The following is a 19,592-nucleotide window of genomic DNA, read 5'->3' on the forward strand; positions in this document are numbered from 1 at the left end:
AGAACTATCACCCAAACTAGTGTAAACTATCCCAATATAGTCCATCTATCAAAGATGCAGTAAAGTGAACTTACAACAGTAGTTACTTGAACACGATCGTTCCAAATTAAGTTTGCCAGGCTCAGTACATTGGGTACAGTACAGTTTGCAATGACTAAAGTGATCTGAAAGAACATATGCAGTGCAGACGCAGGGAAGAGGGGAGGCGCTGTTGCCTAAGCTAGGATAAGAAGGCGGGTACGCTCTGCAGGTCTCTGATAGGCTTGTTTAGAAGGCAGCGTTGTTTCTCCGCTGTGGACAACCAGTGCCTCTCAAAAAATGGCTGTGAATTCAACAAATACAAACTGTGTGTATTAGGCTACATATAAACTCCATGTTTGTAGCCAATATTTAAAATATTTCAGTAATGTTGTCTTAGGACAGATGCGACACATAGGCAACAATCTGGCGTGTGGTCACCCCACTATTCATGTAGACTTTCTATTTATGGCCACAAGAGGGACCTATAGAGCTGGAAACTGTAATAAGTTTTGTGAAGGTTTAATACCGAGTTGCTAGTCCACATATTTTCACGTGCAACATTGTAAACGAAAATGTAGTCAAGTCTGCGTTTTTACCAACAACAATGGGCGACAATTCAGTAAACCACAGAGAAGTATCTAGCCATCGAACATACATGAAAATGGTCTTAGACCCAGTGGACTTCAGGCCCAAACTTGTCATTTCATGCGTCTCACATTCTGATATCAAGATTTGTCCAAATCTTAGCTTGCCATAACTTCATAATATGATATCTATTGTAATCATGTAACAAGTCAGATAAATCGTACTTTTCGTGGGTAACTGACTCGGTGAATGAGTCTATGATAAGGTTGCCATGCTTATAAAAAAAAGGTGTGTTGTGTGGAATATTGTTAGGCCACACTTGGATGGAATTAAAGGCTGCAATCACAGTGAAAGAGGTACACCTGGAAGGCAAGGATAAGGTGGTGCTTAGGGCTTTAACAGTATACAGTAATAGCTATTATAATGACCCTTCATTTTACCACTATGTTAACCCACTAAAACACAGCCACCTGGTAGGCTACATAATTCTGCTGTGGGACTGGTCATCTGTTACTTAAAGATCAGATCAAGTCAGAAACATCCTCAGAGATGCCATGGCAATTTGACTTGGCACTTCATCACAACACAACGTCCAAACCTCCACTTAATGTTTGTCATCTAACACTTAAACACTCACTGAAGGCAATCTGATAGATGTGAGTTTGTAGTCTTATTCTTGACTGTCAAAATAAAGGTGTTTTCTACAAAGCAAAGTAAGGATTAGGATGACTCCTACATAGAGATATTAAGGGAAAATATCTTGAGATTATGGCTAAATGCTTCCAGAAGTCTCTCAGGTTTAGATTTAGGTGTTTGAGGACAGTCAGAGTGGGGAGGTCTCTGGTGCAGTCTTCATTTGATGGCCAGGACGGCATCATAAGACTTCCCCGTGCGGCACACCTGCACGTCCCTGAACCCCGCCTGGGTGAGCATGTGTGTATAGTGGGACGGGGGGTGCTCCTTCCCCTCCGTCTGGACCAACATGTTCAGGGAATATAGCTGAGCTGTGATTGGCCCGCGCCGGCTCTCAAACAACATGGCCTCCACGATCAGGACACCGCCACCTACAGGAGAGAGAAGGATAAACCCAAAAAATAGAATACTAACAACAACATAAAATAAAGCATAATACACAATACAACATAATATTTATAACAATACTGAATAGGTTAGATAATAAAACACCAAACGTAAGAGTAGTGGTGTACCGGGAGAAGTAGATGAGTGTATTTTCTTCAACAGCTTTTCACACTTGTCCTTCTTCCAGTCGTGGATGATCCGAGCAAGAATGTAAAGATCAGCAGGAGGTAGGTCTCCTTCAAAGAAATCTCCTGAGACCACAACACAGTTGAGAATGATGACGTGAGCAATGACAAAAGAGGAATCAGAAGTATTTAGAGTGATTGATGTATTTTTGAGGAGAGGTGCATGGATGACTCATTACCGGGTGACAGCGTTCCAGTATGACAATGAAATGCCAACTTAAGATAAGTCTTTAAAGTCTCATCAATAATATTTTTAATATCCTATAAGCTACAGGCAATTCATTTGATGCTTTTAATGTCACGTCAAGCGAAGTAAAACATTACTGGCTTTAAGTCAACATTTTGCCCGTAAAATTAATTATTTTTTAACAAAACCCATGCCTACAATCACACACATCCAAAAGGTTCACATGACACTGCAGCTCACCCTCTTGAAACTCAACTGTGCAACCACTCTCTGTGAAGTGCTGCTTGGCTGTTTGGACCACTTTGGGCAGGTCCAGGACCGTCACCGTGGAGGAGGGGTACTCCCTGGCCAGCTCACGAGCCAAAGCACCAGAGCAGCCTGCCAAAAAAATAACCATAAACCACCGGATTATTAACGCCAGAGGCAGACGCTAATGACTCCCATTTGAGCCAAATCACATTTCTAACAGAGCATTTCACAGTTTGCTTTATGGCATGTAATTAAATACAAATAATATCAGAATGATGTTCACCCCTGATTAATGGTGTCTTTCTCATGAAAGGAAAAAAGATGTCTAAAGCGTTTCAAAAAGACATACCACCGAGGTCCACCATGGATTTAAAGCCAGAGAGGTTAAAGGCAGTGACAATATCATGTCCATCAATAGCCCACGTTGAGTTCATAAGCCCCATGAACTTGAGCATCTCCTCCTCTGACCTAATGAACACACACACACACACACACACACACACACACACACACACACACACACGCACACACACACACACACACACACACACAGACACACACACACACAGACACACTCGCATATGGATCTGCAGAGCCTGATTAGACAGACCCCAAGTGGCATACACACAGACGCCATCTGCTCATTCTGGCACCAACAAGCACATTCATGTGGAAAAGAGAAAGTCTGTTTTTCACACGTATGAGTTAATGGTCCTATCAGATGACAAAAATATTACATATTCCGTTTATGTTTCAAAGTCCTTGTTCTCTTTGGTCACAACAGTAAAAGGAAGTCTCACATTAAAAGCCACTGGACAATTTAGCAGCAAACTGCAGTTGTGTGTGTTAGAGAAACATCCCCAGTTCTTTAGGTTCATTGGCTGGGCTTGAAAAGCGAAATGACACAGTGACCTCTCTCTAAATAACACAGGACTGTCAGACAAGCTCAGATGTGAGCTTCAGATTTCAGAGAACAAAAAAAGATGTGACCCAAAATTCCAAACAGCCCCAGGAAAATTGTTCAATGCAGCATCAATTCGCTAAAGGAACACAAAAAAATGGATCTCAGTTTATCTTTAGTCTGTTTAGTAAGAATATCACCTTTGTTATTGCTGTCAATAAATAATAATAAGAAATATAATGTTGTTCAAATAACAATGCAGTGCCTTACAATCGGAGGAGAATGCCAAAACACTGGATAAACACTGAATACAGATCATAAATCATAAACAAATCCTAATATAAATTTAAAAAAAATGACAAATGGATGGATAATAAGGATTTGAAAATAGACATCTACAATGAGTCTTGAAAAAACAGTCTTTGAACAAGGCATAGCATTTATTAATTTTTCTGCCAAGATGTCATGAAATTGTAATTATTTGGTATGGACAAGCTTACAGAATAAGAATGCAAATAATAACATGCTAACAATATTTCCAAGTGTCTTTATTCTTTGCAGTAATCATGACACAAATGAGGCACATACCTGTAAATTGCTGAAAAGATGTCTTCAGATGATAATCCAAAGGTTTTTTCATTCTGATTCTTTCCTTCCCTAAAGGAAACAGGGTGTACAAAAACATTACAATAAAAGTAACTCTAAACATCTAATTCAATGTTCAAGTTGAGGTATAATGTTCAACTGTCAGCTTAAAAAATAAATAAAAGAGCATTTGTGAAAAGCAATACATTAATAACTCTGCTATGACATTTCCACAATCTATTCACCCATAATATGTTCATCCATGCAGTGCAAAGACATGGCAGTGTGTTAGCATCCCCATTAGGAAGTCAGAATCAGAGTAGCGCATGATGTCCATTTCGTATTTCAGACAAGACATGTATTCTTATCAGGATAAAACCCTACCACTGCTGTGGCCTTGTCACATTGAACACTCACCTGACTGCATCCACCAAGTTGTTCCAGAGAGGGTAGATGGTTTGAGAGTTATAGATGATCATGTCATGCAGCGATTTGGGACTGGCTTTGGCCAGGTAAAGATTGGACACATCTGTGCTGCTGTAGTGTGCTAACGACACAGAACCAAAGAGGAAAATATTACATATACCTCTGCTTGATTTATTTCTCCCTCTCTTTCCCTCATGCTGTAAGCATGTGCATATACGTATATGCATGTTCTCAAAAGAAGGTGAAAAAAAGAGAAGGAAGAACAGAGGAATAAAAAGAGAAGACAGCACAAGGTTGAAATTGCAAGCACCTGTCAAGTTAGCCAGTGACACTGAAAGAATAGTCTATTGTAAATTAACACATTAAGGTCACAGAACTGCCACATGTTATATAGAAATAACAATTCATGTCCACCGAAAACGGAATGTAAATAACACATCACATCTTATGTGGAAGTGGCGTATTATATGTAGTTACAGACGTGGCCATCTTGCAGCATCAGACATGGCTTCAGCACTTTGTGACTAGCATTGATTGCCTGGAGTCAACCTGTTGAAACTGTAGCGGTTGGAATGGAGCCCCTTGAAAACAAACTCATTGATCTGCAGCCCCCCCCCCCCCCCCCCCAACACCCACCCCCTGACCGCATGTTAATATTAGCCTCTTCCTCCTTCAAGACCTGCCTTTAGGAGGTCCTTGGATTGGTCTAGTAATTTAATTTGCTGTTAATGCTGTAATCATATATGTGTGTGTGTGTGTGTGTGTGTGTGTGTTTGTGTGAATATTCCAAACCACCACCTGTGCCCTCTGTGTGCTCCACTTCCAGAATCTCGATGCCCACCAGTACGTCCAACAGTCGCTCCATGCCATCCTCGCTGGTGCCCAGCTCCCGAGCCACCTCCCCTGCCTTCAAGGGCTTCTGGGATTGCAGCAGGAGGTCAAACACACCTAGCTCACATGCAGAGAATATCACCTGTGGAGAAGGACAGAGTGTGGCACAAAAGTAAACCTCTGCACAATAAATCTTCAACTTTTAGATTTGCATTGTGTCAGTTGATGAAGGGGACCAAAGAGGTATCCTGCCTGGTACTATAAACATCTTTCTTAAATTTTCTGTAGAAATGTTCATACCGACAGCACAATTATTTCTACACACATCTTCACATCTAGCTATTCACAAGGCTATTTTGCAATACATTGTTATAACCTTCTTTTAATCTTTGAATTCTTCATCAATTGAATTCAACGTTCCATTTTTTCCCTCTCAATCCCCTCCCCACACTTTGGTAGCCAATGCCTTAAGGCAAGATTCTTGTATTCATCCCCCGTGAGGGCAAGGCATGTGCCTTGTTTTGGGAACGAGTTGCTTGTTCCATCTATCCCTTCAGCAGTTGCATTTCGAACATTCCAATACAAGAATACGACAATGGCAACATTTAAAATTCCATGATATGTTTGGTGTTTCTGCAAACATCATGGATATTCCATAGAACATTCATTCTAAACCTGATTGTTCAAATCCTTGATTGTGATTGGCTAAAAGCCGTTGTAAAATCCAGCATTACCTTACAATTTGACCTGATTACATTCCATATTACTGCGCAGCGAATGGCAAGGCATTCATATAGCGCATTTCATACCCAGTGTTCCATCTGGCTGTTGCGTTGCTTCAAGGGTTGCGTGGCAACGATTTATTTAGGAACTATAATTTTTAGTGGCGGAAGAATGACGGTTTATCATTAAACTATTGTTTCTTAAATTTAATTGTCTTTATTTATGAAACCATATCAAATATGTGTAGTAACAGGTTTAGAAAAGCAATAAGCCCCGCGAGTCCGTGCTTTGCGCTGATTTTAGAACAGGTAAGGGGGTTTAACGGCACTCCGCTTCGCGTCGTGCCTAACAACTCCCTTACCTGTTCTAAAATCAGCGCAAAGCACGGCCTCTTGGGGCTTATTGCTTAATTTTACAACACTATAAACACAGCAATGTGACTGTAACCAGTGAAGGGACATGCAAGCATCACTGATGGGAATATTTTCAAAGAGCTTTTCAGTCCCTGCATACAACCTTAGAGACTCTGAAGCCGTTGAAATATTCCAGCAGTTTAAAAGGGTAGTCCAGTTCACTCTGCGATAGGTGCTCTGCCATGCTGAGAACTTCTGTGGCCTTTATTTTCTTAAAGGAAAAGAACAAAAACACCACTGATCTATAGTAAGCTCCACACTTAAAAATAGCACCACATCGTGACGTTTCAGATGGTTAAAAGATTATATTTTGCCATTATCATGTGTTTAAGAGTTCTTATAACTCACCTAGAGTTCAACATTACTGTTCTCTTAACCCTTAACTTTTTCAAGCTTTTAGACGGGAAATGGTTTTCTACTTTTGCTACTTCTTAAGCAAATGTGAGTCAAGCTGCAGTGTGTTGCATAACCCCTAAAATAATTTATAAGTACAAAGTGCCCCTTCCTTGAGAGTGTGCTATAACATTTTACTGCATTTCTGCCTGTGCTGTTTCTAATTACTATATTTTCACCATGTCATTGCAGACATTTTGGCTGGAGACTATTTTTCCAGGTAACTTTTCAGTCTGTTTGTCTTCAAATAATGTCTTGGCTTTCTCATTAGTCTACAGTTAAGGTGTTGATACAATTTTTAGTGTGTCCATTCATGGCTAATGAATTTAAAGGAGAGACCAGGGATAATTGTCACACTTCATGTTCACAATACATTTCACACAATGTCAGTACTACATACAAAGGAATCATTTCAGCTCTAATAAAAATGTATGGAGCCACGACAGGTCAAGTACTATCAATATTATGCAGGGAATTTTATCACTTAGGTTGGCTGTGAATGTTACACACACACACACACACACACACACACACAACAACAACAAGTGTCACGTTTGTCTTTACTAAATCACCTGATTTTATATAGGTTACTTCATTCTGAATATTGTTATATAACAAACGATCGGCATGACAAAGTTTTGGCGAAAGTGTACACCACAAAAACAGCACAGAGGTAAATGTACATCGGTAAATGTACATCCACAATTACTACTTTCCATTTTCGTGGCCCAGACATAAACGTGACGATATGGATATGCTTTACACGATGAATCATGCAAAGTGCTTAAAATACACATATTAAGGCGATATCATTGCATCTGAATCCTGGCCGCAAGCATGAATGTAAACATCCAGCAGTCAGTAACGTTCCTGTGATATAGACTATGGCTTAACAGTGATTCACGACTCGAAATATGGTTGGCTATTTAGAGTTTCAAGACCGTATCTTTACGATGTGACCAAAAGCCTTCTTTGACACATTTGTTTTGCTAGCATGCTAACTTACCAGATGCAATACGAAGCCGGCAGTGGTGACAATTTAGCTGCGTGTCTCACTCTGCATTCGTTTGTGGGGGAAAAAAAATCAGCAATTGCGTTTATTCCTGCACATCTGGGACAGTGGTACATCCACAACAAGACCGGAGGTTCTTCTTGGAGGCAACAGTACCCATTCAAGCGAGAAGGTCTTAATGCCGACAGCAACTTGACTATCTAGGACGGTGACATCCGACAGAGGGCGTCCACATTCCAACAGTCCGAATCTGTGATAGTCCAGTTATCAGACAGCCCACAACCTTACAAATAAAAGGTGCAGTTGTTGGCCTTTATAATTTTCAGTTTACTTTTACAGGTCACACAAGTTGTGATGCTGAGGACGCAATGTAGTGTCTCTTGCGTGGTGAAGAGTATACAAATCACATGCTGGTCCCATCATTTTTGGTAAAGTTAGCTACACCATTTGCTTAAACCTCCACCGTATTCTTTTAACTGAATGACCTAAGTATCACCCCACTGATGATGCTGTTAGAACATGAGGGATGGATGAACCCAAGAGCCCACTGGTCACTGTGACCTTGTGGCAGTTATCTTTAATTTAAACGTTTGTCCACCATTTAGAAGTAATGCACTCCAAAAAAAATACTGATGAGAATGCAGTGGTGTTGGCGATTTACCAGAAGTTGTGGTGGAATGGAAACATCTATAATGAATCATTGCTGGTAATGCTTCTGATGACACTGTCAAAAACAGTAAACATGTGTATTTTATAGTGAAATTGAAAGAGCTTACAGACCACACCTAGTCCTGTTAAGTGTTAAATTAAATTCGGCCATCTACTGAAAGTATTAAAAGTTATGCTAAATTAGGCCAGCTGGACATGCTCGTCATTTCTGACATTTGCAACTGCTATGAAGGTGTGATATTTAGTAGCATCATGCCATGTTGTGAGAGATGATTAATAACAATGGAGGTTACAAATAAAAAGTGGGCCAGTTAACATAAATAATCCCTTCAAACAGTTGCAGCCATCTACAAGATGTCAAGCAATGGCCAACGTCAGCCAACTGGACAAGCCATGCATGATTACAGTGAGCGGTCCCAGGAATGAATTCCCACTGACCTTCCAAAAAACTGTTACATGGTTGTAAGATTCCTTTGACTCTACCAGGCCGAGCCGATAGACGGTGCGAGAGCAGGAAAAGGTGTCCCAACACTGGGAAAAAAACAGCTCTGGATACGTTACACTGCTCAGATTTGCCCTCTTCAGAAGTACGCTGCTCTTTTTTCATGTCTCCAAGTCATGGTCAAGGAAACCATTAGGGAGAGGCAAGGGATGGGTATCACTTCTCAAGTGTGCATGGGAGAGAAATCCAGGGAAATAGACAAAAGTTTAGCTCTCTGTGGCTATCTACCCCCAAATCAAGAGAAACTGTAACTAACACCATTATTAACCAAATCCGTTTATTTATTTATGCATTAACACTTCCTTTTCCCTATATCGTACGCGCACAAACCCAACATTTTAAATACAATGACTTGGGAACCCAGCAGGTCACATGGCTGCACATGCTTTAATAAAATGATACACATATTTACAGAATTGACTATCGTTTTGTTTGTATTGTCAGCCCTCTCCACCCCCCCTAAACTGTCACCAACCACCTAGCCTCCCATTCCTCAAAAAACACTTTTACACGTTCATTTCGTGGTTCCCCCACACTTAAAAAAAAGCCTTAGCAGAGATCTTAAAACCAGAGAGGAGGAAAAGACAAGAAAACAGAAGATAAAGCATGGAGCTTTTGGCCAATACAACACAGTAGTACATGGAGCTCATCAACTACATAAATATGGCAGTAACACTGAATAGTTTTGTAAAGTCTATATACAAGGTTGTGACGAAGGAAAGTCTTTGTTGTCTGTTTGTGCACAGACACAAGCATGCCTTTTTAGCCTGGATATAATTATGGATAATGATTGCATTCTTTCTTTTTGTCTACAATACCGCCACATTAATTAAAAAAAAAAAAAAAACATAACGGGGATATCATTGTCATTCTTTTTTTTTTTTTTTTCAATGTGGATGTTACATTTGTCTCCTTTTTCCCCTTTGTCTTTTTTGAATCCTCGACTGCTCAGTACTTTAGTAGTAGAAAAAAAAAGAAAATAAGGCACAATTAATACTCAGACCATTTGTGGTAGGGGCCTCCGCGGACTGGCATGTAAACAGTCAAATGATTAGACCTGTCAACAGACTGACCTTCCCTTTTATTCCCCGAACCAGCCATTCAGATTATTGTGATTCAAAAAGTAGTTTAATGGCAACAATCCCCAAACCACCCTCCAAAACAAACAAACAAACAAAAAGAAAAAAATTACAATCTAGTATTTCCTCCTTTTCTTATTTATACAATCACATAGTGACAAACTGTCATTGGAAGTACATACAATACAAAACCTATGGTTAAAACCCCCATTCCTTTTCCGCTCGGCTTTAGATAGGTCATGGCTCAGCTGGCCTTTCGATTGGTTAATATATCGTACTTGCCTCTCTCTCATTCGTCAGAATAAAACAGGGACGTGTCCCACAGGTGGCGGGCAAGTGTGAGAACTGATTGCTCAGAGGCTAGTGAGATGGGTGCTCAAACAGATAATGATAATCATTGTTATATAAAAAAAAGAACACAAGTGAACAATTAACAACAGAGAAAAGGACCCTGTGAAAAACCGAGGACTGACTGGTCAGAGCTCCCACCCCCTCCCTACCATCCTGTCCAGTGTTTTTATACTATTATAAGGCTTAGCAAGAACTGTGGTACAAACAGTGACATCCGCAAAAACAAAAGAGAGAGAGAGAGGGGGGGACGGGGGACTGTGTTTTTTGTTAACGTGAATGTATGTGTGTTTTCTTTTGTTCCTTTTTTCCCCCGAATCCCCAACATTTCAGTCCGATACCCAAACCCCCAAACCTGCAGCCTTCTGAAAGACCCCCTCCCCACCCTCTCACGCACACACATCATCCTGGCCCACACCAGTTGGTTGATTCGGTCCCAAAGCAGCTTGGCTCTTGCGTACAAGGATTTAGGTGCAGTGAGAGAGAGAGAGAGAGATAGATACTGGGGGAGTAGAAGTGAGGTCAGGAGACTAGAAGGAGAAGATCCACAGCCACAGAAAAAAAGGGATGAGAAGATAGAGGTTTGTGACAGAGAGGTGGGGGGGGGGGGCAAGATGCTGCTGTGCACATGTAGAGCTGAGCCAGTGCAGTTGTACAGCAGACCACATGTGGAGCCTGATGCGCTTGTTGTGTGTGTGTGTGTGTGTGTGTGTGTGTGTGTGTGTGTGTGTGTGTGTGTGTGTGCGCGTGGGAAGATGGCCAGAGGGTGGAGACAGCTGCTTGAGCCCAGGCTTTGGTCATGGGGTGGGCGAGTGTGGCAGGTTGGTCACTCGTGCTTTGTGTGATCCTTGACGTCCTCCTCGTCTGTGTATTCTGATGGTTCGTCCCCAGGCTTCAGCAGACGGCCCACGTAGTCATATTTCTCTACAGAATCAGAGCATAAACAAACAGAACATACATTAGACGGCACTGATAAACAACACAACTCTACGTAGCCATATTTTGCAAAAGGACCTTGGGTTAAGTAGAGAATATGGGCGTGCGTCCATACAGTGCTTTTTTCTCAGCGCCAGTGTCTTTTTTTCAAGTGTTCCCAATGAGGACAGAGCGTATGAGGACACATGCGGACGCCTAGAGAGAAAAAGCTTCGCCCAGTGTCTTTTTTTTTTCAGCCGGTCCAAGCACTTGAAAATCTCTTGACTTGAGGGCACTGGTGTGATCAGAACCGGACAATGCTAGTAATACAATGAAGTTGGTGATTTGTTGTCAAGATATTGTTGTTATAGAAACAAACAAAGCAGCATGGTAGCACTTTCTGAGATGCTCCCCAGTGCCCCGTCATCGCTCTCCTGCCAGAGAAAAACTACATGGACACACGCCCCAAGACGTCAATACAAAACACAAATGTGTTGAAGCTACTACTCTACAGGACCACACACTCCCCCCCCAAAAAGCCTTGTATCACACGCTCTATTTAACATGCGCGTTCAAACGTAGGTGTCTTAGTGTGCCCAACCTCATGCTTCATGGTAATACAAACATCAGTCGCCATAAACCTTCCCTAGGCTTCAGAAAGGATCTCAAGAGTATTACACAACTCTGTGATGATGATAATGCTGAATGTTTGCCACAAAGAACAAAACTAAATTTTATAGGGGATTTAAGGCCAATGTTAATACATTTGATTGTGAGCAATTTTATAGGTGTGAATTTTAACGTTACGTTGTGGACTGTCAGATGCTGGCAGCTGGAGTCAATCCCATTCAGTTTAAAGATAGCCGTTGTCAACTGTTGTCGCCTGGTTTCACTAGTAAGTTCACCTCCTGTCATTTCTCAGAATCAATTGACAGGTGTTACCGATTGCTGTAGGCAAACTAATCTTGCCAGTTGAATGCAAGCCGGCCTCCTTCTGTAGTGTGAAAACTGTGACAGCAAACGAGAGGGGCGATGACAAGCATGGAACAATGCAATCAGTAGGAGCAGGAACATGATGACGGGCCTTTTCTTATCTGCTCCTCTGGGCACATTGGGGGCTGCTGCGAGAGTACCCTGGCCGGGGTATGGACTACAGCCTCTGTGTGTGAGTGCGTGTGTGTGTGTGTGTGTGTGTGTGCGTGAGTGTGTGTGTGTCTAGAATGAATTTGGGCCAGATCTGGCTCCATTCCAGCATCAGCTGATTGAATGTGTTTCTGTAAGAGTGCGTGTATGTACAGTGGTGGCCAAAATTATTAGAACACCTGACAGATCTGAGAATAATTACCTTTTTTTTGCCTCCAAAACATGATTTAATTTCATAATGTTCATGAAACATGCAGATGGCTGTTCTGAGCACAACAAATATCAGATGAAGTGATTCCTACTGTTTTTATCCACTTTTAACTTTAATATGTGGTACGTCCACCTTTTGCAGCAATTACAGCAGCACATCTCTCTAGCATAGAGTCAATATATTTCTTCAGAACTTCAACAATAATGTTATCCCATGCCTTCTGCAACTCAAGCCAAAAGCTTTCCTTGGAATTTACAGTAGATCTGTCGAGTTTATTTTCCAACTTGCCCCGAATTTGCTTGATGGGTTTGAAGTCCGGACTTTGAGAGGGCCGGTCCATAATTTTCAATGTTCCAGCAGATTCCTTGTCGCCGGTAGATCCGGCAATAGTTAAAATAATGTTTAGGGTCATTGTCCTCTTGGAGAATAAATCCAGGCCCAATAAGACGTCTCCAAGAAGGAACTCCGTGCCTCAACAGAATGTTGTGGTATACTTTTGTATCCATGATGCCATCAAATTAGCCAAAGTCACCTGTTCCTGAGGCTTAAATTGCACCCCACACTATAATACTACCCCCTCCTTGTTTAACTGTTGGCAAGAGACACTAATTTTTATATCTCTCCCCCTCACTTCGTGGAACATACACGCTTTGCTTGTTGCCAAACTATTCAAACCTGGACTCATCAGTACACAACACTTAAACCAATCTTTATTTGTCCATTTCTTGTGTTCTTTTGCACATTTCAGGCGTTACACTCAATTGTTCTCTTTCAGTAATGTTTCTTTGCTGCTATTCTGCCAAAAAGTCCTTCTTCTTCCAGTTTCCGACGGACAGTTCTTGAAGACACTGTTGCACCATTAGTCATTGTGATGTTGATCTCGTCACACAGTTCTTGTAAAGTCTTTCTTCGGTCCTGAAGACTGAGAATTTTGAGATGCTTCACTTGTGTGTCTGAGAGTTTCTTTTTGAAACCTCCCTCCTTTCAGTTCTGGTGCCATGGTGGTCTAAAGTGTACTTTACAGTGCTGGGACTGCATCTCAAGTCCTTGGCTATGGGGCAGTAACTCCAGCCAGCATCAAAAAAAGCCTTTATTCGAACCCGTTGCTCACTCGTTAGCTCCTTCTTCACCTTAGCCATGTTCAAAGAGCAACATGTGCTTCGAGACTGCTTCTAGAGGCTTTGAATCTATAGCATTTGGTGGAGTGGTCTCAGTGACAAAACCATGATGTTACCAATCACTTAATGAGCAGGATAGGCCTTGTACATTCAAAAGAATCGCCAAGCTGTGTCCTAAGACTCTTGCATCAACATCAATTTAACCACAATAACACCTGACAATGATTACACAAGTAATTTGGCTTCTTCTGTGCAGGAACATGATTGTGTGACATTGACAGTGAAATAGGCCTAGCTTGTTTCTGTACGGAAAATGACCTAAATCTCATTATGATGGCTCTATTCTATGATTAATAGAGCATAATGATGACTTTGTACATATTGAATTAGTTTTTAGGGTATTTTAATGGCCAATTCAACAAAAACAACTGAAAACTCTTAAATATGTCTAGTGTTCTAATAATTTTGGCCACCACTGTATGTCTGTAAGAGTAAGTGTTATATGTTCAGGGTAGGGATGCAAATTATCGATTAATTCATTAATCATTAGTTGATAATCTTATCGATCGACTTTCGATTAATTGATAAGCGGCGTTTTTCACCTGAGTTTCAGTGTTTCAATAGGGCCTTTACAAATATCAGCTAAATAGTTGAGTTATTATATTACATTACATTCTGATAATTCTATTCTATTATACATTCCTCAAGTAATTATGCATTAGGAAAAGAAAGCAGAAAAGTTTTTTTATGGTATAACAAAATACATTCTTTAATTTAAAACAAAGAAATAAATTATGGACTGGCTCAGTTCTTGCATTTGAAACAGACATAAAAAAAAAAACAATAGAAGAAATTAAATAGAGAGCCAAACAGAATATTATTGAGCCTATAGATTATGAAGAAACTGCATCTAGGCTATTACAAGCTAAATAGCCAACACTCACGGTAGTGAGGGATAGAGTAGTTACATTCTTAATGGCAAGCCATCAGGCAAAGGTAAGCTAGCCCGCTAACGAGCTAGGTATATAATATCATTAAGCCTGAGTGAGCTAGTCCGCTATCAAGCTAAATAGCCAACTCAACTCTTACTTACTTACTCTCATGAGCCAAACTCGCGGGCACACGTTAGCACGGGAGTACACAGAGATATTCATATTCATAGCAAGGTGAGCTAGCCCGCTAACGAGCTAGGTAGCTAACTCTATGAAGTCTCAGTGAGCTAGCCCGCTAACGAACTAATAGCTAACCTCGCGGCAGTAAGCGAGAGAAGGTATAATACAGTGTAGCTGTGATTTTAGGTTGATCAGGTGAACTGGTGGTGCCATGCAGGACAGCAGCATGCACGGTGTTCAAATGATAACTGAGTGAGCTAGTGGAACTATTGTATTTCAATACCGCATTAAACAGAGAACATTTGACTTCTTTGCCTGAATTAACAATGTTGAAGTGGTCCCACACCGCACTTCTTTTCGCTCGCTTCATTTTGTTTTCAACCGGTCTCTCGCGCTAGCGCCCTCTAGCGATTAATCGTGATTAATACATTTTGATCGAGCAACCTCTTAATCGACAATTAATCTAAAGTCGATTAATCATTTGCATCCCTAGTTCAGGGTGACGGGGGACGTGTGTGTGTGTGTATGTATTTACTTATATGATACTTGTGTGTGAGAATGCAGCCTAGGAGTCAACAGGGAATGCTCTGTGAGTGGTCTGAGGGAGATTAGTGTGTGGGGGGCTGCATATGTGGCAGTTCTCTCTGACTGATGCATGCTGGGATATGCCTCAAGAGTCCTCCTCACCCATGAACTGCATCTCCCACTCCCTGACGCTCTCCATCTGCACGGCATTGAGGTCTGACAGGTCATCATACTCGTCTCGCAACGCGTTCTTCTCCAGGCAGAAGGTTGCCAGGCCTCGAGATGCATCCCGACCAGCAAAGATGCCGTATGGCCCATCTGCAGGGGGTTGACAGCATAAGTATGCAGTTTATGGAGAGAGAAAGGGAGAGAAAGATGAGAGAGGGTGAATGAATGGTAACTTGACTCCACACCAATTTCTGTACTGTTCACACAAAGCAAACTCACTGTTAGCTTTGCATGACTCCACCCAGCTGAGGTGGTCAGGTACTAGGGATGGGTCATCATTTTTGAATATTCATTAAAAAAAAAAATATCAAAGTTCATACCACGGTCATCAATGTGTAGAAATTAGGGGGGTCTATAAGCAGAAATGGAATATAGTATTTATAATTATGTTTGTATGTTTGTTATTAGTGTATGACTACTTTACTACAAATCCTTGTTTTCATTAGCTTAGAATGAGCCCTTCATATCTACATGGGAGTAGGTCATCTTCTATGGAGGCCGTCATGTTTCTACAGTAACCCAGAACAGACAACACTGGCTCTATAGAGAGCCTTTCACAATTTTAAGTTGAAGTGGCGCCAGTTGGAAGACCAGTGGCTACTGGTGGGGCAAGAGGTTTGAAAACCCAAATTTTGACATATGGACATTATATTAACATTATACTTGTTATTTAGCACAATATAAAAAGGAGCATGAATCCTCGTCAAATAAGTGAAACGACATTGGTGTTGTCCATCCGTAGATGGGAATCGCTGATGAAGGACAAATGTTGACCCCCAAAAATATGTAAATTTCCCACCCTGCTCACATCTATGTTGACTCTCTTTGGGCAAGAAAGTAGAGTTGTGAGACTTAGATGATGCCGAACAAACAAAAGAAGCATGAAAAGTCAAAGACTAGAACAGCCATCAAAAAGTTCTGTGTAGAACTCCTTCAAAAAATAAACAGAAACGAGGTGCAGTGTAAACTCAGGGTAAAGCTTGAATGTGTCTCTCTTTGTGTTTGTGTGTGTGTATGTGTGTGTGTGTGTGTGTATGTGTCATACCTGTTAACATGACCGAAATCTGTAAGATCAGTAACTGAAATCTATGAACCATCCCCACAGCCCACAGACACAAAAAAACAACATGCAAGCATATTGTTACATTTGCACAGCATTTCATAAACAGGTCTATGTATTCAGTGATGACGGTGCAGACCTGCTTAATATCGACACAGTGGGCCGCACAAGAAGAACACGGCAGTGATTTGTAATTAGTATGCTATGGTGTTGAGTGTGGAAATCCGGTTGTGACACATAAGCGATGTTGAAAATCCATGAGTCTTACGGATAAAACGGAATACGGTGTTCAATTAGTGGAATAGTTCCCAGCGATACTGATAGTATTGCTAGAAATGCCAAAGCCAAGTAGGAATTTCACTAAAAACAACGGAATAGTTATAAAGTAAAAAAAGAAAAAGTTCAAGAATGTTCTTGACACTCTCCCCTTCTCTCCAAAAGGTGTGACATGGCAGTTCAAACTTTTGGATTTACGACCAACCAGTAAAAAGGAACACCTACAGCCTCACATGACCATGTTAAGAATGCAGGTTAGCACTCCTTGCTGCATAGGATGGCTCTTATAAACACAGACAACCCAAAACAGCTGGACTGGAGCCAGGTCAGGATGCCCCACCCTTTGGCCAAAAACCTGCTCCATGTGTCTGTTTAAGGGCTTCGGGCACATCAGTAATTAGTACCTGAAACAGATTCTTGACAGTCAACTGGAGAGCTGCCTGACTGCACCTAAACAGCTGTCTTTGGCAGAACTCCTCCATAATGTGACTACTGTTGATCTGTCAATCAACTTACCTTAACTAGCACTGACCAAAAATAATCTCAGTAACTAGCTTGTGTTTCTTTCGAGTAATGTGCTGTGGAACAGCTGTAACTTTAAAAGGGGTGCTAGTAGAAGCAGAAGCACACAGGCCTAGGTTATTTTAATGTGTTGTTTCATCATATGATCTGCTTGTGGCAAAGCAGCTGAGTTTAGCCTGGCTCCCTTGTGTATTGTGGCATGGAGACATTTCTCACGTTGAGAAACCAGATGGTTCACTTTGACTTTTACGCAGACCTACTCTGTTTAGAAAGGAAAACACACCTTGCTAAAGACACAGAAACCATGTCAAGTAATCTGTTCGATACTGGACAGAGGTTAACTCCGCTTATGGTAACAACACCACTCTCATAAACGCCTGGGATAATTCAGATAACATTTCTCCGACGTGGCTCGCCAAACAGTCGCGGGAGAGCTGACGCATCTGAGAAACTTGCACGAGTTTCATAGCGGACGTTACTTCCTATTGCCTAGCTCGCTTTGGCTTAAATTAACCTCAATGTCACAACATGACTTGTTCACAGATGACTTGTAAAGACGTGAGTGGTTCCAATACATGCTGCAATCGACGTTTGGGACAACACATTTATTTATTTTGTCAAGGAAGTCTGTCGACTTTATTTCAGTGCATGTACGCAGCCTAGCCCATGCCGTCTTGGCATGCCCGAACCATAACTGTTAGCGACAGGACACTCATGTCACGGCTATTTGTGCTGAATAGGGCTTGATAAGTATTTTCTTATACAAGAACTGTCATAAAACCTCTTTCCCTAAATAAATACATGAAAATGTTAAATCCATGATTAAGCACATGAAGACCCTCTGCCCATTATGTAACAGAGGTTGGTGGGTGGGTCAACTAATTTTAAATGGACGTAGCAAGCTAGCGTCTTTCTCACTACCGTTACTGACAGGCATACTGACATTGCGTTTCTGGTAGCCTCGTCCGCCTTCCTATTTTAGGTCACAATATGCCAACCAAACAAGTGGCGACATCTGAAAGATCTGACAGGGCGATCCGTGTCGCCCCTGTCTAACGTCAACTCTTGGAAAACGGTGGTTAGCAAGCAAGTAAGCTAGCAAGCTAGCGTTGCTTCCAAAACTAGAGGCACTTATGTCAACTTCTGCTTTCAAATGTAACATTATGCGCTACTAAAGTGAACTAAACATAAAGACTTTGACAACAACCCACCAACTCCGCAATAATACAAGTATTGGCTACAAATACCGTATGTCAACTGTTGCTATGACGGGCAAGCAACGTTTGTCAAGTTGACATATCTCTATAAGCTTAGTTTACAACAAGCTAATGTTAACGTTGCAAACATCAGGTAGCAGTAGCTAACGTTATAAGGTAGCAAGCTAAGTAGCTAACCACTCCAATGTTTCAAATGTGTCTCCAAAGAGAGGGAAAGTCGCTGCGTTGTTAACAAATATATTCGTAAATGTATGCAAATAATTAATTATTAAGCATATTGTTGTCTCAAGGTGTCCGACACACAGTGGCCATTGGAATTAACTACACTGACAATAATCTCAGATTTGACCCTGCATGTGGAGTAGCTAGCTTTACTGGCCTCTCAACCTGTGATATTGTTACGGCGTAAAATAGCGCCGAAGTTGGCTAGCGTGTTTGGCTAGTCACTAAGCTCGAAAATAACTTGAATAGCTAAACTTGGCTAACAATTACTAGCATACTAGCATTGTACACACTTCTGAAAGAAATTGGACTGTACGGTGTAAAAGTCCTTACCACGACCATAAAACTTTTTGCCAGTAGTAACGTCGAATACTTTCATGTTCACAGCCATAAGGATCCGGGGGTTTTGAACACCATCATATTCCCCTAGATGATCCAGACTGAAATCACGTCTTCTCATCTTAGGCAGAGACAAGGCCTCGCTTCCCTGGGCCGCGTCAGCACCGATAAGTCTCCTAAACCACCGTCGGTAAATTCCATAGCAGATAGCGACAATTACAACTAAAACACAGAAATTAAACAGCATCCCGACAAGACTGGGCCCTGGATCCAACTCCTCTGTTGTACCCTGCCCACCGCCACTTGTGTCTGCTGCTCCACCCCTACCATCTCCATCGTCCGCCATACTGCACGATAGCGCTTCTACACACAACAGACTCGCCCACTTCAAACCGTGGTTCAAATGTTATTGGCCGACGTCGCTCATGATGGCGCCATGCTTGGGAGTTGTAGTAATTCCGGATATGTTCAACTGACAGCCTACACAATACAAACACAGACCATGCGCTAGAACA

The 19,592-nt window shown here is 41.5% G+C and overlaps 2 protein-coding genes across 2 annotated transcripts; both read right to left on the reverse strand.

Annotated features, from left to right (window-relative positions):
- Positions 1-519: 519 nt before the first annotated feature.
- asmt2 (acetylserotonin O-methyltransferase 2) lies at positions 520-7,797 on the reverse strand. The gene is made up of 9 exons (XM_080849912.1): positions 7,586-7,797; positions 6,290-6,397; positions 5,018-5,192; positions 4,211-4,340; positions 3,797-3,865; positions 2,657-2,775; positions 2,299-2,436; positions 1,815-1,937; positions 520-1,670 (listed from the first exon to the last, which is right to left on the reverse strand). Exons 2-9 carry the CDS (start codon positions 6,368-6,370, stop codon positions 1,459-1,461), a joined length of 1,047 nt encoding a protein of 348 aa, XP_080706038.1. The 5' UTR covers positions 6,371-6,397; positions 7,586-7,797; the 3' UTR covers positions 520-1,458.
- A 1,331-nt stretch (positions 7,798-9,128) lies between these two features.
- On the reverse strand, positions 9,129-19,432 carry pgrmc2 (progesterone receptor membrane component 2). The gene is made up of 3 exons (XM_080849592.1): positions 19,072-19,432; positions 15,376-15,531; positions 9,129-11,113 (listed from the first exon to the last, which is right to left on the reverse strand). The coding sequence occupies exons 1-3, from the start codon at positions 19,421-19,423 to the stop codon at positions 11,016-11,018; spliced, it is 606 nt and encodes a 201-aa protein (XP_080705718.1). The 5' UTR covers positions 19,424-19,432; the 3' UTR covers positions 9,129-11,015.
- Between the last annotated feature and the right edge of the window lie 160 nt (positions 19,433-19,592).

Source organism: Sprattus sprattus (assembly GCF_963457725.1).
Source record: "Sprattus sprattus genome assembly, chromosome: 13".
Lineage (NCBI taxonomy): Eukaryota > Metazoa > Chordata > Actinopteri > Clupeiformes > Clupeidae > Sprattus > Sprattus sprattus.